Source organism: Rattus norvegicus, chromosome 12 (assembly GCF_021556685.1).
Source record: "Rattus norvegicus strain SHRSP/BbbUtx chromosome 12, alternate assembly SHRSP_T2T, whole genome shotgun sequence".
Lineage (NCBI taxonomy): Eukaryota > Metazoa > Chordata > Mammalia > Rodentia > Muridae > Rattus > Rattus norvegicus.
This window is the reverse complement of record NC_141545.1, coordinates 41419914-41442095: the sequence shown is the minus strand read 5'-3', so window position 1 is coordinate 41442095 and position 22182 is coordinate 41419914. Positions and strand designations below refer to the sequence as shown.

General features: G+C 48.9%; 1 protein-coding gene and 1 long non-coding RNA gene across 4 annotated transcripts; one reads left to right on the top strand and one right to left on the bottom strand.

The window, feature by feature from the left end:
- Positions 1–4436: 4436 nt before the first annotated feature.
- Ppp1cc (protein phosphatase 1 catalytic subunit gamma) lies at positions 4437–21921 on the top strand. 3 transcript variants are annotated; one of them, NM_001270983.1, is made up of 8 exons: positions 4437–4744; positions 15072–15203; positions 15838–16068; positions 18531–18635; positions 19386–19609; positions 19804–19938; positions 20682–20742; positions 21625–21921. In NM_001270983.1, the coding sequence occupies exons 1-8, from the start codon at positions 4690–4692 to the stop codon at positions 21693–21695; spliced, it is 1014 nt and encodes a 337-aa protein (NP_001257912.1). In that variant the 5' UTR covers positions 4437–4689; the 3' UTR covers positions 21696–21921. The 3 variants fall into 3 exon arrangements, 2 of the variants coding, with proteins under 2 accessions (NP_001257912.1, NP_071943.1); NM_022498.2 differs by having other exon boundaries at positions 20682–21921; XR_015633872.1 differs by lacking the exon at positions 21625–21921 and having other exon boundaries at positions 4493–4744; positions 15838–17944; positions 18058–18635; positions 20682–21386.
- On the bottom strand, positions 9308–11587 carry LOC148002333 (uncharacterized). Its single transcript, XR_015634838.1, has 2 exons — positions 11474–11587; positions 9308–11374 (listed from the first exon to the last, which is right to left on the bottom strand). It is a non-coding gene; the product is annotated as an uncharacterized LOC148002333 (long non-coding RNA).
- Positions 21922–22182: the final 261 nt, after the last annotated feature.

The window sequence follows — 22182 nt, the reverse complement described above, 5'->3', positions numbered from 1 at the left end:
GGGAGGGGTGGTGGCCTGTCATCCTGGCTGACCCAGAAAGATGACAAGTTCAAGGTCAGCCTGGGCAACTTTGTGAGACCACAGCTGAAAATAAGTGGAATTGGGGTGGGAGGCGGGGTGTGGGGGAGAGCAGGTCCCAGCCATGGTTGGTCGGATCCCAGCTTGAAGGACGGTTGGAAGGCAGAGTTCATGGAAGGATCTTGTAAGATGGATTTTAGAGATGGAGAGTTAAAAAAAAAAAAAAGAAAGAAAAAGAAGAAAAATGACCTTCAATCTGAACAATGAAGTGCGACAATCACTCAGGGGAACAGGGACACAGGGACTGTGTGCACTTGGGGGTTTATGGGCAGAGGGAGTTCTGGGATGGAAGATTCATGGGTCTGTTACTCAGCAGGCTCGTAATCGCCAGTGCAGGGTTATCAGGAAGGGTGGATGTGCCTCTGGCAGAGGGGAGGTTCCTTAGTTTATGAGACATCCCACTCAGTGTGTTTATGGTTTAGGAGGCCACCACACTTCAGTCTTCCTTATCACCATTTGTCTGGATCCGGGCTGCAGGCAGTTGTTAGTGGCTTGGCCACATTCCCACCCCAGTTCCTTAAGTCCACCTTAGCTCGGGAGTCCTTATCTCTTCTCTCCTCCCAGGCAGCATGGTGACCAGGAAGCAGTGTCACAGGAGCCAGCCCAGAGCCTCGGGAGCACTTTAAGGTGACTTCATGTGACCCCAGGCCCCTCTCAAGCCACTCAGACTGACTAGTGATATTAACCAGCATATGTTGATTTAAAAAACTGGGAGAGGCAGGGGTTGGGGTGGGGTGGCCTTGCATGCCCTTAATCCCTGCACTCTCTGGAGGCAGAGGCAGGAGGATCTCTGAGAGTTGGGGTTCAGCCTGGTCTATATAGCAAGCTTCTGACCAACCAGAGCCAGAAGTTTTCAGAGACCAATGTAAGCTCTGAGGACCACACAGAACTCAGATCTCTGCCTGCCTCTGATTGCCAAGGGGAATAAAGTCATGTATTACTACATCTGGCCTTGTGTGTGTGTGTGTGTGTGTGTGTGTGTGTGTGTGTGTGTGTATACATTGGTGGTTTTACCTACATTCATCTCTGTGTAAGGGGGTCAGGATCCCCTGGAACTGGAGTTACAGACAGGTGTGAGCTGCCATGTGGGTGCTGGGAATCAAACCTGGGTCCTCTGATAGACTAGACAGTGTTCTTAACCACTGAGCTCCCTCCCCAAACCTTGACCTTTTTTTTTTTTTTGGTTCTTTTTTTTTTTTTTTTTTCGGAGCTGGGGACCGAACCCAGGGCCTTGCGCTTCCTAGGTAAGCGCTCTACCACTGAGCTAAATCCCCACACCCCCCCCTTTTTTTTTAGTGGAACTTTTTTTGTTTGTTTTTCAGAGTTTCTCTGTACAGCCCTGGCTGTAGACAGCAGTTTGGCTGTCCTGGCTTTCACTCTGTAGAGCAGGCTGGCCTTGAGCTCCAAGAGCCGCCTGCCACTTCCTCCCAAGTGCTGGGATTGAGTGCCACCACCACCCTGAGGACTGGGGTAGGGCTGAGCTGGCTGAGGGCTCACCGAGCATGCCCAAAGCCCTGTTTTCTGTCTCCGGCACGGCATTCAGCAGGCTCTGCAGTCACACGTGGGATTTCAACATTCTGGAGGTTCAGGCAGGAGAATCAGTAGCTGAAGGTCATCCTGATAGCTAAGGGTTCCTGACAGAAGTTCAGGCTCTCGTCGTCGTGAGCTTCTTTCCTCTCAAGGGAGCCAGTCCTCTGAGGCGTGGCTATGGATTCTGTTGGTGACTTGTCTCTTGAGGTTGCCTGATAGAAATTGTCCCCTCTACCGGCTCGTCTGTAATTTTCCTTCAGCCCTCACCACATGGACCGAGTGACATATATACCTGCCGTTTGGCATCTAGAAAATTATGACACAGGGGCTGGAGAGATGACTTAGTGGTTAAGAGCACTGACTGCTCTTCCAGAGGTTCTGAGTTCAAATTCCAGCAACCACATGGTGGCTCACAACCATCTGTAATGAGATCTGATGCCCTCTTCTGGTGTGTCTGAAGACAGCTACAGTGTACTTATATATAATAAATAAATCTTTAAAAAAAAAAAGAAAATTATGACACACGGTGTGGGCATAAACATTTAGATCGTTCCATTGGCTTCCCCAGGAGTAACACGCACGGTATGGGCCAAGGTCTGCTGGGCTCCTAAGGCTGCATAGAAGGATTTATTAAACAAAAGACTGTGGTTTCAGGCTGCCCCAGTTCTAGTCCTGCCCCTTGGAACTTCGCTGTGTGACTTTCAGCAAACAACCCAGCCTCTCTATGCCTAACTTTATCTGTAAAATGGGAATGTTGGGAATATATCATCTCTAGGCTTGTACCAAGGACGCCATGAGCTGATTTTGTTTTGTTTCAGACAAGGTTTTGCTCTCAGTCTTGACCAGCCGGGAACTGGACTCAAACTCACAAAGATCTGCCTACCTCTGCCTCCCTGGTGCTGGAATTAAAGCCATATCTAACTCAGCTCAGCTTTGAGGTTGCTTTTTTTTTTTTTTTTTTTTTTTTTTGTCAAATGTTTCATTACATTTTATTTTGTATGTATGTCTGCTCAGAGGTCAGAGGACAACCTGTGTCAGGGATGGACCTCAAACTGGTTGGCAGACTTGGTGGTTATCACCTTTACCTGAAAAGCTGTTCAGATAGCTTCCACATTGAGACAGTTTCTGGTTCATACTAGGAAGGGTGGTGTGTGTTTGTCTCTCCATCCCACTAAATGAATCTCCCCAGGGAAAGAAAGGCTTTCCCTGTCTTACTCAACCTGCTCCACCCAGAATAGACACTCTAAATGTCTCCCGAGTGAATCTGGCTTACATATCCCTGCCCCTACGGTGTCCCGGGGAAGATACCCTGCCCTGGAGGAGTCCACGATCCCAAACAACTCCGTGAGGACCACTTTGACCTCCACAGATAGTCACAGCAAGGCCTGACATCGACTCCAGGATGTCAAGATGCCCGGTGAGCTGGTCCCCTTGGTGTTATGAATGACCATTTGTGTAACGGTGGGCAAAACCACAGCTTAGGACAGTGAGTTGGTGAGTGGGCAAAGTGGAGCAGAGGGCTGAGGGGAGCTGAGGCGAGTCCTGAAGTTCCACTGCCCGCGGGCCGGCAGGAGAAGAGGGGCACAGATCTGGATAGATCTGGATGGGTGCATCCCACACCACAATGCGGCGCCGTGGGAAGACAGAGCTTGCAGAAAATGAATCTCTAGATGGGGAAACCACCTCGCAAGGCATGCATGGAAAGGAGTCTTCCGATCCTTCCTGCTTTGAGAAACATGATGAACTGGAATGGGGACTGGGGGAGAGAGTACTTTGTAAACTCTGGAGTGCTACTGGGAGAGATAAATGGGTCAGATGGGTGTGCATTTCTTCCAATATGCAGCTAGCCTGAGTGGCAGCAGAGTTGGGGACCCCTGGGTGAAGGGGTGCCCCTGGGGAGTCGAGGAAGCTAGAGGCAAGCAGCCGCTGAATGTGCTGAAACCTGGAGCGCACAGCAGCCTCTAACATCCGCGTTCCTAGCGCGAAATGTGCAAATTCCCATTTTCTCTGCTCCGGCGCGCTCATTCAACCCAGCTCGGGCTAAATGCAGGGGAATCTCTCCGTTATTATTTAACTTTCTGAGTTCAAGGAAGACAATTTGAAAGATAGATAGCATCCCTTACAGAATTCTCCCAACCTCTCTCTAAAAATGTAAAATTGCAGAAATGCACACAAGAAGCACACACATTACCGAAATAATGTGCTACTCACGATGGATTAACATTTTGGGCTTATCTTGGGGTCTTCTTTTTTCCCCCAAATATTGGATCTTAGGTGCTTTATTGCAGAATTACTAAATCTTGCCAGTGCTGGGGCTTGAACCAAAGATCTCACACATACTAGACAAGAGTTCTTACCATGGAGCCGTGTATTTAGCTCTTCCTATTCACCAATGAGCCGGAATATTTGAATCCCCAACGCTCCAACCTCCTCCTCTTTAGGGTACTCCACGGGCAACCCCACCCCAGATTGGTTCCGAGGGGTGACTCCCTAATGGGTTCCCACCCGGCCAGGTCGACCGACTTCTGTCTCAAAGCAGCAGAGTCGGGAGGAGAGGGTGACCCTTGCAGCGCATAGCCGCCGGTCAATGCCCATCTCCAACTCGCGCGCGCCAACTTTGCAACTTCACTCTCCCGCCACGGGGGGGTCTATTTCCCCCGCCCGTTTGGCGGAAGGATCCCGCGCGCTGTTGCAGCGTCGCTCAACCGTCTCTGCCCGGGCTCCGCCCCCCGTGGGCCAAACCCCGCCCCCTCCTGCAGATGGCCCCGCCCCCTCCCGCGCGCCCTATGGGCCTGTAAAGAAGTCCCGGCCCGGCCGCTGCACTCCCGCGCGCGCATCCGTGCGCCGCCCGAGGCTGGCCTGAGGAGTCGGCGGCCATTTTGTTCTTCTCGTGGTTCCAGTGGCGAGAGGAGGAGGAAGCCGGGAGCGGGGCGGCTGGGGGGGGGACCCGCCGCGGCTGCTGCTGCCACCGCCGCCGCCACCACCGCTCGTGGGGCTCGTGGCGTGAAGAAGGAGGACGAGTGAGACCCGGGCGCGAGCCGGCGGCGGCGCCGCTGCGGGAGGGTCGGCGGCGGGACGGCGATGGCGGATATCGATAAACTCAACATCGACAGTATCATCCAACGGCTGCTGGAAGGTGAGCGGCGCGCGGGCGGGCGGGCGGGCGGCGGGTTGGGCCGGTGGGGACCAGGCCCAGTAGAGGCCGGTCTTTCTCGGGAGCCGCTTGGATCTGGGGCGCGCACACAGCGCCTCCCGGTCTGGGGACCCTGCCTTTTTGTCACCCCCCTGCCCTTGCTTTCACATTCTCATTATCCGGAGTCCAAGGACCCATCAGTGTGACTTGGCAGGGCGACGTCCCAGTGCGATGAGAGCCCGTCTCCTTCATTTTCCTCCCCCAACCCCCCCACACCCCAAAGCCATCCTCCTCCCTCCAGTGCTCTTTCCCCTTGAACGTGCATCCGCACACGGACCCAGCCCGGGTGACTGTGGCTCTCTGCTCATCAGATTGTTGTCCTGAGGACAGGGGGACGCTGCTGCGTTCAGCGAGCACCTGCCAGGTAGGTGCTGTTATCCTGGAAGTGTGTTTCGCAAGAGAAACTTCAAAAAGACCTCGCTGGACCAAGGATGCAGTTAACAATCAGGTTTAAAACCCCGGGTTGCCAGGACCGAGGTAGAACCTGCCACCTTTCCACCGTTCACCCTGTGGGAACACAGAATTTCCAGTGGTTGAGTAAAGGTTAAAAATACAGCTTTCCTTTTGTCCAACCTGGGGCGGGGGGGACGGCTCTGCAGTGGATTCCTACTTTCGATATTCAGATTTTACATAGGTCTGAAAACCTGCTCCTCACAAATCCCACAGCGTATCTGCTAAAGCTAAGGAGAAGGGGAATCCAGTAACCTTCTTGCTTTCACTGCTTTTGCCTAAAATATTGGTGGAGTGGTGGACAGCTGCTTAATTCTGGTGGTAGATGTTTTCAAGTCGCTGAAAGAAAAGTCAAAAAGTGTGTTTTTTGTTTTTTTTTTAAATGGTCATTTCCCCCTCTCTAATGCTGTGTTCTGTTTTGTTTAGATAGGGTTTCTTGGCTTTGGTTTTATAGAGACATGGTCTCTCCAGTCCTGGTTATCCTGGAGCTCCATGTGTGGACCAGGCTAGCCTCAAACTCTCACAGATCTTTCTTCCTCCCCCTCCTCATTGATGGCATCTTCTGTATCACCATGCCTCCTAGATACAGGGTCTCAGGAGTCAGAACTGGCGTTAAACACTGATCCTTCTGCCTCCTCCCAAGTACTAGAATTGTATAGACCACTAAGCCTGACTTACTTGTTTTTTCCTGTGGAATGTGTGGGATGCAGGCAGACCACAGCACACATGTGTGTGGATGCAGGCAGACCACAGCACACATGAGGAGGTTGAGAGGACAGTTGGGTGTAGTAGGTTCTCTCCTGTTGTTTGGATTCTGGGAATCAAACGCCGGTCAGGCTTGCAAGGCAGACTTTCCACTGACTAAACCATCTCATCAGCTTCCCTTTCTCCCTCTTTAAAAAAAACATTTTCTATTTGCAAGAATTTGCCTGCATGTATGTATGTGCATCATATGCTGAAGAAAAGGGCATTGGGTCCTTGGGTACTGAAGTTACAGGTAGACCTGAACTATCACGTGTGGGTACTAGAAGTGGAGCCCAGATTGTCTCCAAGAACCGTCATCACTTCAGTCCCCCAACCATCTACCCCCATCTCCCCGTTTTCTGGCTGGTCTCTGTCTCAGCTGTCCACAGTGTTGGAATTAAAAGCTTTCACCACACCTGGCTTCCCATAGTTTCTTAGTTACTTTTTAAATTTTGAGACTGGATATTGCTGTGTCCCAAAGGCTGGCCTGGATTTCAGAGATCCGCCTGCCTCTGCCTCCTGAGTGCTAGCATTCAAAGCTGTACTATCATGTCTGGCCTGATTTATTCTTTTCTGTTGAACTTAACAGAGTAAGCCACCATTTAAATAACATTGAGAGTAACTAGCTGTGTAGTGCATGTGTGTGTTTCTTACTTATGGAAGTGCTTGACAGAGGCCACAGGGATCTGATCAGAGGATGATGGGATTGCATTCTTTGTAATGCCCTCAGAAACGGCTCTGCGGGTTTTGGCTCTTGTCCTTAATTCTGAAGACTCGATTTGATCTTCAGGACCCACATGAGATTCAGGAGAGAACTGGAGGGTTGTCCTCTCCCTTCCCTCCATCCACAACTGCTCTAGCAAGTGTGGCGCTGCACACATGCACACACACATAAGAAGATATAAAAGGAACTACGGGCCTAATTCTGAAAGGGAGAGATAAGATTTGTCACCTGATGAAGCGGTGTTTCTCCATATTGGTAATTGATACCTTTCAGTCAGGGCAGCTTGCTTACCCCCACACTGGAGTGTGAGGCATGAAAAGCCAGAAGTTCTAGGGCAGGGTAGCAAGAGCTCATATGTGGAACCCTTCCGTAAGATCGTCCAAACTAGGGCTGAATGAAGGAGTTGAGAAGGGGGTCTTTTAAAGGTTAAGGCGGCACTGAGCACACACCTTTAATCCTAGAAGGAAGAATTAGGAGGCCAGTCTGGTCTATATACCAGATTCCACACCAGTCAACTATATGTAATAAGACCCTCTCAAAAACAAAACAAACAAAAAACCCACAAACCAAACCAAAGGCTGAGGTCTAGAGGGATGGCTTAGTGGATGAGAGTGTACATTACTCACCCAGGCCATCCAAGCTCAGCTCCTGCACTCAGCAGGTGCCTCAAGGCTTGTTACTCCAGAACTGGGGTCAGACACACACACACACACACACACACTCACACTCACACTCACACTCACACACACGAATACATTTTAAGCTGGGCATCGTGACACATGCCTTTAATCGAAGCACTGAGAAGCAGAGGCAGCTTGATCTCTGAGTTAAAGGCCAGTCTGACTTAGAGATGAGTGCTAGGCCACCCAAGGCTAAGTCATGACCTGGCATAGACCTGTAGTCGCAGGCACTTAGGTAGAGTCAGGAGGTCAAGGCTAGCTTAGCTTCTACATGAGTTCTTAGAGGCAAGTCTCAACTACAGAGACAGACGGGAGACAGGGTTTGGTTCATAAGCACTACAGCTTTGCAGCACTCTAAATGCAGTAGTGTTTCCCTGAGCCAGTCACCCTGCAGGTGTGTGCCACTCCTCAGCGCCGTTAGCTACACGTGAGAGCAGAGGGACTTAGACAGAAAACAGACAAGCTGTGTGTGAACTTAGCACCCTGCTCTGCTATTTTGGTGGGAAAATGGGAATTGGGGTGTTTTCTTCGTGAAACTTGTAGCGTTTCTTGACTAGCACATGATTTTAGTTTGTTCACATGGCAGTGTGCAAGAAGGATGTTTGTGTAAAGGAAAGTCATTGTCAGTGTAGGCTGGGAAGTGGCTCTGCTAATACAGAGTGCTTGCCAGCTCTCATCCCTCTGAAGGCCCACCATTCTCTTAAGTAGCTTGTGCGTGTGGCTTTTCAGTGCTCCTGCTCTAGAGTTTCTAGAAAGCCAAGGGCCTAAATGAAAGATTTAAGTGAGGATGGTCTTAAAGCAATCCCTAAGCTGAGCAGAGGACACACAGCAGGATCATTAATAAGGGGCATCCTGCCCTCCTTGTGCGTGGATAGGCGTCTGTCCCCATACTTCACCTGGCAGGCAGAGCAGGACCCTCCCTCTCCTGGATCTGTAGGTGTGGGAGTCTTAAAAAATTCTAATTTGGGCGGGATATTGGTGGCACAAGCCTTTGGAGGCAGAGGCAGAGTGATTTATAGAGCTAGTTCAAGGACAGCCAGGGCTACATACAGAAACCATACCCCCACCCCAAGTATGACTCCCAGAGCCTTCACTGCCCTTTGCTTATACAAGGCTGGGCTGCAGGACTGACTAGGCAGGTGGGATGCAGCCAACCAGCTCTCAAAGAAGGCAGGTGTAAGGGCCATAGGGAGTGGGTTACGGGTGGTCAGTACACTTTAATGTCTGAGGGAAGTGTGTGTGTGTGTGTGTGTGTGTGTGAGAGAGAGAGAGAGAGAGAGAGAGAGAGAGAGAGAGAGAGAGAATGAGTGTGTTTCACTGCTTTGATTTATGCTGGGTTTTGTGGCATACCGCACGGCCTAAATATGAGGGGAGAAAGGTCAGATGGGAACTGCCTCATAACTGAGGAAGTACCACAGGATACTTGAAGTAAGGCAAATCCCATTTCCTTGAGCTGTATAATTCTGGAATGAATTTTGGTCTTCAGTCTTGAGGTCACAGTTGTGTCAAGAGTGTGAAGGCAGGGTACTGCCTTCTGATGATGTTTCCCACCTCTGTGTCCGGGTTACTGACATTCTTGCCTTCGAAGGGTGTGTTTTTAGGACCTACAGGAAATAGAAGCACATAGATAGGGTCCAGTGTGCAAGGCACTGGTGCTGAGATGTGTTCAGCTGGGGAACAATTCTCTTTCAAGACAGATTCTCATGCTGCCTTCCAGTTCCTACATAGCTGGGAATGACCTTGAACTCTTGATCCTCCTGTCTCCCACCACTGAGTAATAGATTGTAGGGTGACAGTCCAGGGTCTGACTTAAACAAAACACACTGTGATCAAATTTAATTAGTGTTCATCATAGAAGACTAGATGTGTCCTTGGGATATTTTTTGGTTGGAGCTTTTTAGCCACATCCTGGCTGCCCACATAGAGGAAATCAGTGTTATCCTTAAAGTCCAGAGTGTGCATGGCGGCGCAGTCCCCAGCCAGGTGGAGGAGGGGGTGTGAGACAGACAGTGAGGTAGAGCCATGGTTTTTTGCTGTTGAGAGGAAAGGGGGTTCTTGAAAAGTTTCTTTAGTTTACATATTTTGTAGAAAATACTTGGTTGTTTGCAAGAAAGTATACCGTATGGCAAGTACTAAGTTTGGTTTAAGATCTTTTTCTACGGGACTGGAGAAATGGCTCAGCGGTAAAGAGCAGCAACTGCTCTTCAGAGGTCCTGAGTTCAATTCCCAGCAACCACATGGTGGCTCACAACCATCTGTAATGGGCATGTCTGAAGTCAGCGACAGTGTACTCACACAATAAATAAATAAATAAATAAATAAATAAATAAATAAATCTATCTATCTTTTTTTTTTTTTTTTTAAGATTTTTTTTTCGGGGTTGGGGATTTAGCTCAGTGGTAGAGCGCTTGCCTAGCAAACGCAAGGCCCTGGGTTCGGTCCCCAGCTCCGAAAAAAAAGAAAAAGAAAAAAAAGATCTTTTTCTACATGTTTTTAAGGTACATTTTTAATTTTATTTATTTATTTTTAAGGGATCTCGCTTTGTAGAAAAAGCTGGCCTTGTACTCAGATCTGCCTGCCTGGGATGAACACTGGGTATGTGTGGCTGGTGGTGACTCAGGTTGTCTTCAGACAGCAAGAGCTGCAGACTTGCTCCTGTGCGGGCAACGCTCGGTTCCAAATTGCATTGTAATTCATCTGGTGCTTTGTCCTATCCTTTTTTTTTTTTTTTTTTTTTTTTTTTTTTTTTTTGTCCTATCCTCCTTTTTTATCTGATTATTTTTTAATTGAGATGGAGTTTCCTGGCCTAGGCTGGCTGGGACAGGTCTATGTAGATGAGAAGGCCCTTGAACTTCTGATCCTCTTGGTAACATGCCCAGTTTTATCCTGGGGCGGAACCCCAGGGCTTGGTGTATGATGGGCCCTAAGGGTTCTACCAACCCTGTGGAGGCTTTTCTGTCCCTCTGTATGCAGACTCCTAGTCTCCCTCCTGTAATGCAGTCTTGCTTGTTGCTAGGCCGTGGAAGGTCACTGCTGTCTGGAGAGGTACTAGGCCTGCAAACAGCAGCAGCCTGGTTAGTCTCAGGGTTTATAAGCTTTGGGTTTGTTGTCAGTGGGGTTTTTGGTGAAACTTCTCTGATATACTTCCTGATGTTAGTGATGTTCCACGTAAGCGCAGTTTCTACAGAACAGCCTTGGCTGTTAGCTATCGGCATGCCTACCCGTCCCTTTTCTAGGCTGGGAACAGCAGGCTGACCAGCAGCAGTAGGGGCCATGGCAGACAGTAGCTGCTTGCTGTTCGTTAGCTGTGGGAAAGGGTTATCTTGCTCGACACTGAGCTAAAGCAGACCTTGCTGATTTGGCAGCTTTCAGACTATCCAGTGCTCACTGGTGAAGCCTGTGGTCCTGTGCATGTTTTAACCCATTCCCAGCTTCACCCCCTGCACCCACCCCTGGATTTTGAAACAGGGTTTTCTGTATATCCCTGGCTGTCCTGGAACTCCATCTATAGACCAGGCTGGCCTCAAACTCCACCTACCTCTCTCTGTCTCAAAAGTCAGCAGGGGGGTTGGGGATTTAGCTCAGTGGTAGAGCGCTTGCCTAGCGAGCACAAGGCCCTGGGTTTGGTCCCCAGCTCCGGAAAAAAAAAAAGAAAGAAAAAAAAAGTCAGCAGGAAAGATGGGTACAGACTTGATGCATTGGTCCTGATGAGCAGGCCAACCTGAGTGACAGTTGGAGCCAGTGGCACTTAGGTGTTATCAGCAGTGAGGAAGTGTAATGTATCCTTCGAGAAGGGGACAGCCTCAGTTGAGCAGTCTGGGTCGCTCCTGAAGGAAGGGTGAGCAGTTGCCTCCAGCTGTGGAATGTGCTGTGTCAGTGGATGCCACATAGACGGGTTGTTCAGCTAGGCTGCAGGAGGATCATGAATTTCAGAGTTAACCTCGGCTACATAGTGAGATCCACTGTCAAAAACATCTGGTTGGGGCTGGGGATTTAGCTCAGTGGTAGAGCGCTTACCTAGGAAGCGCAAGGCCCTGGGTTCGGTCCCCAGCTCCGGAAAAAAAAAAAAAAAACATCTGGTTGTAGTAATATAAACCTTTAATCTTATTACTGAAGAGGCAGGCAGATCCCTGAGTTGAAGACTGGCCAGGGCTACATAGATCAAAAATCTTTAAAAAAATAAAAATAAAAAAATTGATGAACTCAAACTGTCCAAAAAATGGTAGATGCTTTCAGAACCAAGGAATATTAGCAACACCAGCTTTCTTCAGTAGAACCCTGTATGTATGTATGTATGTATGTATGTATGTATGTATGTATGTATGTAACAAAGCAAGCCTGTGGGCTGTACCAGAGGCCAGATAGGGAGATTCTAATTAAAGACACAAGAATGGGCCACTCATGCACAAGTGTAGAGCTCCCCTGAAGAAAATTCCTTTTGGAACCAGAAGCTTCCAGGAGTTCCCTTCTAACCAAAAATAAGTCTCTTCCTGGGCAGCCTGCCCAGGTTTCTGGCCAGTGAGGCAGGATACTCCCGTCTCTCCTCCTGTCTGAGTGCTTCTTGTCTTGTCTGGCTCTGGTGCAAAGGAAAGCCTTGTTGCCTTAGCTGCTATTCACACTGCGTTCTCTCGAAGACTTACTGCTGGGCTACCTCCATCTCAAAATTGGCCATGCCTGCTTAGCCTGGGCTGCGTAGCCTCAGAAGGGACTGGGGACGGAGGGTTCAGTGGGTAAGTGCTACACAAACCTGGAGCTCTGAGTCTAATTTCTGGAATGGGCAAACGGGTGGAAGAAGAGAACCGCCCCACAACTTTGTCCTCTGACCTATTCACCCTCAACCCCAACCCCCGTATAATTTAAGGGGAGGCCAGGGGAAGGAAGATGGTTTAGTCTGTAAAAGTTGCTGCAGAAATAAGGACTGTATTTAACCCCACCAGAAGCTTTTTCTTTTTTTTTTTTTTTTTTTTTGTTTGGTTTGGTTTATTTGAATTAGGGTTTCTCTCTACCCCTGGCTGTCTTGGAACTCTCCCTATAGATCAAGCTATCTTGGAACCTCAAGTGCTGGGATTAAAGGCATGTGCCATTACTGCCAGGCTCAGAACCTATTTTCTAAGGTGTCTGTTACCCCAGTACTTGAAGGGAGATACAGGATCCTTGACAGTTCTCTAGGCAAAGAATGAAGTAGAGAAAAGACAGCATACCTGATGATGTCAATTCCCAGTGTGTGCATCTTTTGTCTTATAGCCCAGTTGTATTTGGGGGTGGAAGGTGCACCTAGGGAGTCCATCCCCCCCCCCCCAAGTCTCTTCCTGCTGTGAGAACACATCCTTTTCTTGTCTGTCTTCTTATTTTTCACTAAAAAACTAAGGCTACTTTGCACACTATTCTGTTCCTGATCAACTTGTTCCTTCAGAGAAGCGGGGGTGTCTCTGTCAGTACAGGCTGAAGGCCAGCTTCCCTGAGGCTCTGGTTTCCAAGCATGGGTGCAGCCTTGCAGCCTTGAGTGGACTCTGCTCAGTATAGCAGGCCTCTCTTGGGAGTGCCATCGCTCTACTGCAGGATCAAAAGCTATATAAACCCTTAGACTTTGTACTGTTACCTAGCTGTCAGGACAGATGATTTTATGACAAAGCCTGCAATTAAAATTTAAGCTAGTCAGGTTTAGGATTCTGCTAAAAGCAAATCTGTTGACTGGTTTATAGTAGACAGATGCAGTCTTAAATGGGCTGCTTAGCCTGGCTCTATTGAACTCAAATGCCTGCTTCATTAGTCTTCTGTACTAAAAAGCAGAGACTCAGAATCTAGCACACTGAGTGATCAGGTCCCTGTGCCAACCACACATGCAGCAAGCAGGGCCTGTAGCAGCCGTTTCCAGAAGCTGCCACTTGAGAACTGGAAAGAGTTGAGCTCCCTGGCAGTTGGAGTTGTTCTTCAGTCTGCATAATGATTATCTGATCTCTTGTAACCGGAACCCACTCAGATGTCAGATGTCTCCACTGCTGTCACCCTCGCCTCCTGAGGAGAGTGGGCTGTGGCCAGAGCTTAATGAGGCGATGAACAGAGAGCTCAGGACTGACTCTGGACTCACGGGTTACCATGACTGGTACTGGGCTAGGAGTTGTTCTACTTGGATGCCTGGGAGGCCTTTAACTTCACAGGCACTGGCATTAGTGCAAGTTCACACTGCATGCTAGAATAACCCTAACCCTATGCATAAGGGGCTGGTATTGTGTGTGTGTGTGTTGTTTTTTAAGGTGTATTTATTTATTATATATGAGTACAGTGTAGCTGTCTTCAGACACACCAGAAGAGGGCATCAGATCCCCATTACAGATGGTTGTGTGAGCCACCATGTGGTTGTTGGGATTTGAACTCAGGACCTCTGGAAGAGCAGTCAGTGCTCTAACCACTGATCCATCTCTCCAGCCCCTGGTATTATGTTTTTTTTGTTTTTTGTTTGTTTGTTTTTTTTTTTTTTTTTTTTTTGGTTCTTTTTGGTTCTTTTTTTCGGAGCTGGGGACCGAACCCAGGGCCTTGTGCTTCCTAGGTAAGCGCTCTACCACTGAGCTAAATCCCTAGCCCCATCCTGGTATTATGTTTTATGTGTGGATTCCAGAGGATAACCTTGGGGTGTATCATTCATTCTGCAAGAGTGGTTTGGCTTTTTTTCTCCTTCCTTTAGCTAGGATTTCTCACTGCCTCTCCTGGTAGGTTGGGCTGACTGGTTGGCTTCCCAGATCTGTCTGTTCTGACAGACATTGCTCTCTAGCACTGGGATTCTAGGTGTGAGCCATCCAGCCTGGCTCCCCACCCCTTCTCTGTGAGCTGTGGGACTTAGACCTAAGTTCTAGTGCTTGCAAGGCAAGCTTTTTATCAACTCAACCCTCTACCTAGCTTCTAAGGCATTTCTCAAAATTAATGTACCTGTGTGGTAGTTTGGCCTGCATGTATGTTAGTGCGGTACATGCTTGTATTGTAAGGTATTGGAGGTACAGTTGTGACATGACACGTGGCTGTTGGAGTGAAACCTGGGTCTTAACCATGAACTCTGCAGCATTTTAAAGTGAAGTGCAGACTGCATACGTTAGAGATCACGCAGCTGCACTTGGTCCTGAGAAACCATTGACGGATACATGCTCTGGACTTTGTGAGGACAGATTTGGTGACAGGACTGTGGCCTTTCCTACTACAAGCTTGAGTTCAGTCTAAAAGTAGAGAGGCCTGGAAGCAGAAGGCACTGTAGTCTTGGTACAGGGTAGGAGTATGGTGTTCAGGGAACACTGGCAGGGTCAGGGTGACCTTGAGGCTGCTGTAAAGGAGTCTAACTTGGCATGAAGTATACAACTTCTGACGTTTTCACAGGCCAGCCAGAATACTGATTTCAGTCACATTTGGCCAGCTCCTATCTATCAGGTATTTATTGTGGGAAAGGAAAGATTTAAATTAATCACACCACTCCCCTCTTCTCAAGTTACCATCTTTCTTTCTTTTTTTAAAGATTCATTTTTATTATGTGTATGGGTGTGCATTTGAGTGCAGGTGCCAGACAAGGCCAGGAGCTACAGTCAGTAATTAGCTGCTTGCTGTGGGTGTAAACTGCTCTTAGCCACTGCCGTCCTGAATTGAACATTTCTATGTGAAACTCTGTCCTGACTGCTATTTCTTTCCACAGTGAGAGGGTCCAAGCCAGGCAAGAATGTCCAGCTCCAGGAGAATGAAATCCGGGGACTGTGCTTGAAGTCTCGGGAGATCTTCCTCAGTCAGCCTATCCTTTTAGAACTTGAAGCACCACTCAAGATATGTGGTGAGTGTGGTACTCCATCACTCAGCTGAGGGCACACTGATGGCCTTTGATGCTCTCCAAAGGATTATGGCCATTGTGGGTGCGTGGGGTGGTCTGGTCTAGTTTGGCTTGCTCTGCTGTAGGGCAGGTTCCGGCCGTCCTCAGTCTAGGTGGGGATGCATTGCATCTCTGACTCAGGGTAAACCATGTATGTTTAGAGTGAGGTGGCCTTGGCTTTGACCTCGCAGAAGTTGAAAGGCCTTGGCCAAGGTGGTGTCTTGAATGCAAGCATTGTGAAGGGGCCAGTCGCTGAACACTCACAGAGGATGTGCTGACATAAGTCCCTGAAGCTGAGCTGAGGTCTCAGTGATCTCAGAGGGAACCACAGTACTTGGCAGGAAGCAGGTCAGACAAGATACTCTTTACCACACAATAAATTAATGAGTTGTGTCTGGGGGGAAGCTCTGGACCTGTGCATTTAACATGGTCAGTTGAACTAAATATGCTACCAGCTGGGAAATTAGTGTTGGCTGTGCACTTGTTAGCAGCCATTGTGAATGTTTGTGTATGGAGTGAATGTTTGAAAGGTGTCTTGCCAAGGTTCTGTCCATGGGTTCAGTAGTGCGGACGGTGACACTGATGTTCTCATCTCCAGGTGACATCCACGGGCAGTACTATGATTTGCTCCGTCTGTTTGAATACGGTGGCTTTCCTCCAGAAAGCAACTATTTGTTTCTCGGGGACTATGTGGACAGGGGCAAACAGTCACTAGAGACGATCTGCCTCTTGCTGGCCTACAAAATCAAGTATCCGGAGAACTTTTTTCTTCTTAGAGGGAACCATGAGTGTGCCAGCATCAATAGAATCTACGGATTTTATGATGAGTGTAAGTACTTTGCCTCTGAGGAGGAGGGGCTGGAAGGCAGTGGGCGGCAGGCCTATGAGAGTCAGAGCTGCTGCGGCACTCCTGCTCATGTCCTGGTTTTAGGGACTGCTGCCTGCATGGGTGCTGATGGGGTTGGAGGGGAAGAGTCTTGGTGGCGCACATGCTCTTAGTGCAGTTCCGAGAACCTGTTGGCTCCATTTGCTCTGCTTTTCACAGCTCTGATTAGATTGGTTCCAGATAGCACATCTGTTGGAAGCCTGCGGGTCAGTGGCCTGGGAATTGAGAACAGGGCCACAGCCGCAGGGAGTGCTGGTCTGCTCTGCCCAGCCTTGTCTGTGGGTGGGATCCTGCAATGAAACGATTTGTTTTTGAAATGGACGGTGTGGTTTTCCTGTAGTGCAGCTATATTTAGGAAAGGGACATCAACTTTTCTGGGATAAGCATAATGGAGAAAGAGATGCTTTAAAGCCTACATTTTCATTTCGAGTCTGTCTTTGGTGTTGAATGCAAGGATGGAGGAGCCGGAGTCTCTCTCGTGCTGTCTCCACCTTGACTGGGGCTGCCACGCTGGCACCTCGAGCATCCTACCTCCTCCGCTACTGCACCGTTCCCCAGCTTTGCCTGCCATCCATCCACCCATCCATCCATCCACGGTTTTTTTTTTGTTGTTGTTTTTTTTTTTTAAGATTTATTTCATGTATGTGATGTCACCAGAAGAGGGCATCGGATCCCATTACAGATGGTTGTGAGTCACCGTGTGGTTGCTGGGAATTGAATTCAGGACCTCTGGGGGAGCAGTCAGTGCTCTTAACCGCTGAGCCATCTCTCCCCCGAGTTTTATTTTTAAAATAATACTTTGTGCATATTCTCATATTTGGGGTCATCTCACGTTACTTTTTTTCTGAAATGTTCTTGCTGAGTAGCCCGTGTTGACCTTAGCCTTGGTCCCAGTTGTAGCTTCCTGACCTGGGGTGGGGGTGTCAGCCACCCACCCCACACAGCCCTGGATTATCTAGTGAAGCTGTGCTCTGAGTTCATCATCGAGAAAAACGCTTCCAAAGCCTTAGAAAGAAGTTGGTGTGGAAAGAACGAAGTGGCTTGGTGGAGAGCTTGTGTTACTTCACATAAACATAAAATGTCACAAGTTTTGAGACTTTGGCTGCATTGTCCTCCGGGCTGTTTCTGCCGGGAAAGGGTTTGGGCTGGGATGGCAGGTGCTTACGAGTTCGTTGGCTTAGCACTTGCTAATGTACACACATGCAGGAGCTTATAGTTAGGGCTGCCCATGTGTCCTAGACTGCGGCAGGGAGCTTGGGTAGTCAACATGGAGTCTTCTCAGCTCACACACAGAGCCTTAATCCAGCCCTCAGGGAAGAAAGGCATGAGTGATTGTCCAGACACTGTCAGCAGAGAATGGGACAGGACCAGATGGACTTTGGAATGGAGTCAAGGCCGTCTGGCCTCAGTTTCCGCATTGATGTTATTACCATTAGCTATTGGTAATTGGAGGTTGTTGGCTCTGTTCATTTAAGTTTCCAGAATTATCCAGGGAATCTGTGACCTCCTCAGAGCTGAAATGCAAGCTTTTACAGGGAATGATGATCTGAGTGCTTGTGGGGGTGGGGGTCAGGTCTGCCCAGCTTGAAAGGCACGGCTTAAGAAGGCTGTTGCTCTCCAAGGAGTAGTCTAGGCCTTTAGATGGCCCTGTATCCTCCGGTAAAGAAGATAGAGTCTTAGTGTAGGGACAAACACAACATGGTGGTACGTGAGTGTGGGGTGGCCCAGGAGACAGAGGCTCCCCAGCATGCACAGTCCTTGACCAATTAAAGAGAATTTGGTAGTTGCTATGGCTTATGAGTGAGTTGTGACTCAAACAGTAATTTTTTTTTTTTTTTTGTTCTTTTTTTCGGAGCTGGGGACCGAACCCAGGGCCTTGCACTTCCTAGGCAAGCGCTCTACCACTGAGCTAAATCCCCAACCCCCAAACAGTAATTTTTATACAGTGGTTTTAAAGGGGACACATTCTGACACCCTGTTATAGCCCTGGTGCTCAAGGGAGTGTACTGAGTGCAGACTGTATGTTAGGACTGAACACTTGGACCTCCTGGAGTTGGAGTGGGGCTTCTGTCTGGTTGCAGGAAGCTTCAGAGCTCAGGCCCCTGCAGGAAGAAAGAGGTGACGGACCTTGAGGATTTGGTGGCGGTTGCCTTCAGAAGTCACAAGTTTCCTCAAGGTCAAGATTAGACAGAACAAATGAGACTTCAAATAGATTGGGCACTGCCCACTAATTGTGGCAAACTGAGGTGTGCCCCTGTCTAGAACTCTATGGGAACGTATTTTGGTTGCTTCTAGATGAGTCCTGTGTCCTAGACCCCTGAGGCTGTAGGGCCTGTGGGGACCAGCATGTTTGAGTTACTTGAAAGGTGTGAAGAACAGTGGGGTGACCGTCTGCATTCTCACAGGTAAGAGAAGATACAACATTAAGCTGTGGAAAACGTTCACAGACTGTTTTAACTGCTTACCGATAGCAGCCATCGTGGACGAGAAGATATTCTGCTGTCATGGAGGTATGTGGCTCTTTCACCTGTGCAGCTTCCCCTGCTTCTGGAAAGTCAACTGGGCATGATGGCTTTGGCTGGGCCACTGTTGCACTAAGGCCTGTTCACAGTGACACAGCCAGGTCATGTGGGTCAAGCCGAGGGAAATGGGTTCTAGGTTGGGAATCGACTGTGACCTTAAATACAGAACGAGCCCTGGTGCATCTGCTCAGCCGTGTGTTGCCTGAACCCTTCTGGGGGGTGGGGGCGGGGTCTTTCCAAAGCATGGCTCCATGGCTGTGCTGTGTGGTAGTAAAGGGGGTGGCACTAGAAATGAAGCAGCTATCTAAGAACCATAGAGTGTGTGTGGTGTGGTCCCCGCTCTGGTGGATGGGCACAAAGAGAAAGGGACTCTGGCTGCTCAGACAACAGATGGGAGCTGCCTCACATCTGGACGCGTTGTCCCTGTGCCCAGCCACTGCAGTTGGTCAGGGTGGTGCCTGCCCTGTGTGTTTTCCTTGCTGCCTTCTGTTGGGAGAAGTGTGGATGCAGTGGCTGGGTGTTACAGGGCTCTGTGTTGAGGTGAGTAGTGTCTCTGCCCTGCACATCAACATCAGTACAGTACATTTCCTGAATTATTTCCCCTAAAACCAAGTAAAAAACCCACAGATGTCACGGCAGCGCAGCGAGGCAGCACCAGCCTCTGCAGCAGGAGGGGCTGGCCGCATGCTCGTGCCCATGCCGTTTGTGCTTTAGGGGTTTTCCTTTCTCGTTGAATAGGTTTATCACCAGATCTTCAATCTATGGAGCAGATTCGGCGAATTATGAGACCAACTGATGTACCAGATCAAGGTCTTCTTTGTGATCTTTTGTGGTCTGACCCCGATAAAGATGTCTTAGGCTGGGGTGAAAATGACAGAGGAGTGTCCTTCACATTTGGTGCAGAAGTGGTTGCAAAATTTCTCCATAAGCATGATTTGGATCTTATATGTAGAGCCCATCAGGTATTGATTTTGAATTTTACATGTACACTTAGAGCATGTGTGTGAGCAGATTCTCCTTGTTGATTTTGGTGGGTAGGTATGGCTTGCCACACAGTGTGCCTCTGGGGAGAGCCGCAGGAGGCCAAGCTCAGTGGGGAAGGAGAATGGAGCGGCTCAGGCTTCCAGCTGCTCACACTGACGCTGTCTCTCCACAGGTGGTTGAAGATGGATATGAGTTTTTTGCAAAGAGGCAGTTAGTCACTCTGTTTTCTGCACCCAACTACTGTGGCGAGTTTGACAATGCGGGCGCCATGATGAGTGTGGATGAGACCCTCATGTGCTCCTTCCAGGTGAGACTGCAGCAGCTTTGCTGACCTCCCGAGGAAGTTCTTCCTGTTGTTTCCTGAGCAAGCTGCCCATTCTTCTTTAGTAGCACATTTGTCCCATAGGAGTAATGTGTGGGCTCAAGAATTCTTAAGAAAGGAAACAGGGCCGTTTTCCCAGCATTGACTTAGTGTAATTGAATTCTTAGTGTGTGAAAACAAGCAATGTGTTGTAGCTTTAGTCAGTGCTTTTGTTGAGAGGAGGGAGTTGGAGTGGCCCTGGCTGTCCTGGGACCCACCTGTAGACCAGGTTGGCCTTGAATGCAATAGAGAGTCATTGCCTCTGCCTCTCAGGTGCCAACATGTCTGCTTGTGCTCCGGTTCTCACATTCCCTCCCCAGAGTGAGCGGGCTTGATCCACTGCTCACACAGTTGAAAATGTTAGTGCAGCCGTGGCAGTCCCAGGGCAGGCCTCAGCAGTCCCCAGAGACTGCAAACCTCAGTGCCTTCCACGGAGCTTCAAGGCTGAGGGAAGTTGTAGGCTTGAGTTTGTCACGTTGTCCAGGCAGACACTGTTGTCCAGGTCACACGTTCTGCCTGTGCATCAGGCGAGTCTCCGCTACGGTGCCCAGGTGCCGGTTGGGTCAGTGTTGTCCTAGAGGGGCTTTCAGCACTGGGGCAGCATCAGACAGAACCTCGGGATGGGAGCTCTGAACAAGGCTGAGGTCCAGGTATGGCTCCTAAGGTTCTTGGTTCTTTCCTCTTCTCAGATTTTAAAGCCTGCAGAGAAAAAGAAGCCCAATGCCACGAGACCTGTCACACCGCCACGGGGTATGATCACAAAGCAAGCAAAGAAATAGATGTCACTTGACACTGCCTAGTGGGACTTGTAACATAGCGTACATAACCTTCCTTTTTAAACTGTGATGTGTGCTGGTCAGCTTGCCCAGGTAGACCTGTCGGGCCCTCCCTTCTCCATTTTGATTATTGCTGGCACTTGCTGGTTATAGCAGCAAGTGAAGCATTTCATTCTCAAGAAAGCGGTTTGTTTTGTTTGTTTTTAACCTCTGTTCCCTTTGTGGACAGCTCTGATGATGGTGTTAAGCTGTACACCTTGGCAGTTTATCCTGTCCGAGGGGAAAGTGTACAATTGATCTTTTTTTTTAAATTTAGTATGAATCATGAATAATGTAAATGCTTGTTTTCTTTAGGATATAAAGAGAGCCCTAGGGTGCGTGAGTCTGTACATGTAATTGTCATAAATGCATTCTGTTGATACAAACCACTGTGAACAGTTTTTCCAAGTTTGTTTGACAGGGACTGCTTTCCCTCACTGTCTCATCCTGTACAAACTAGTGTCTGCAGCTGTGGCAGCAGGAGCAACCTGCCACCCTGCCACCCACACTGCCCAGGCTGTCTGAAGCACACTCCCTCCCACTGCACACTTAACTGACGATTAAAGCCATTCTTTTCAATGTCTGTGATTCCTTCCTAAAGCCAAAGTTTCTGTTGGACTGTATTGGCACACCCTGGACATGAGGTGGCCAGGGCACCAAGGCTGCGTGCACAGGCCGCCTCCGTGGGGACTCAGAAAGAAGCAGGTTATTTTAACTAGCAATAGTGATGTAGTGCTGGGTAAGCTATTAATGGTGGAAGTTAATGAGACATTGTACAGTGCCCATATAGTCTATTCACTGAGTAATCTTTTTACAGTTGGATCAGGCCTGAACCCGTCCATTCAGAAAGCTTCAAATTATAGAAACAACACTGTCCTATACGAGTGATCGATAATGCTTTCTTTGGCTACATTCTTTATTCTGCGGTGACATTGAGGCTTATAAATCAAAAGGAACTAACTTGCCGTCCACCGGTTTATACAGAACTCACAGTATCTATGACTTTTTTAAACTACGACCTGTTAAAATGAATCTGTTTCCACAGATGCCCGTGTACAATGCCATGTGCTAAGAATGATTTCAGACTTATTAAATGCGAGCTTGTTAACCTGTCCGTGTATGTCTGTCTGTCATCGGCCACTGAGTCCATTTCTGTCTTTCTATATGCACGTGGTTTGGGAGGGGCTTGGCTCATAGCTGTGTGGCCTGGAAGGAGGGGGCTGTCTTCCTAGGCACTCCCCTTCCAGCACGCTTCCTTCAGCTTGAACCTGAGGTTCTGTAAACTTCGAGGGAGGAAGAGAAATCTGAGCCATTGATTAGGTCAGAGGCCACGAAGGGCGTCAGCCCACAGTGGTGGTTGGCATTCCGTCACGGC

Coding starts and splice junctions, on each gene's coding strand:
- Ppp1cc (NM_001270983.1), top strand. CDS start 4,690: ATGGCGGATATCGATAAACTCAACATCGACAGTATCATCCAACGGCTG. Junction 16,069..18,530: donor CTACGGATTTTATGATGAGT/GTAAGTACTTTG, acceptor GCATTCTCACAG/GTAAGAGAAGATACAACATT. Junction 19,939..20,681: donor CCCTCATGTGCTCCTTCCAG/GTGAGACTGCAG, acceptor TCCTCTTCTCAG/ATTTTAAAGCCTGCAGAGAA.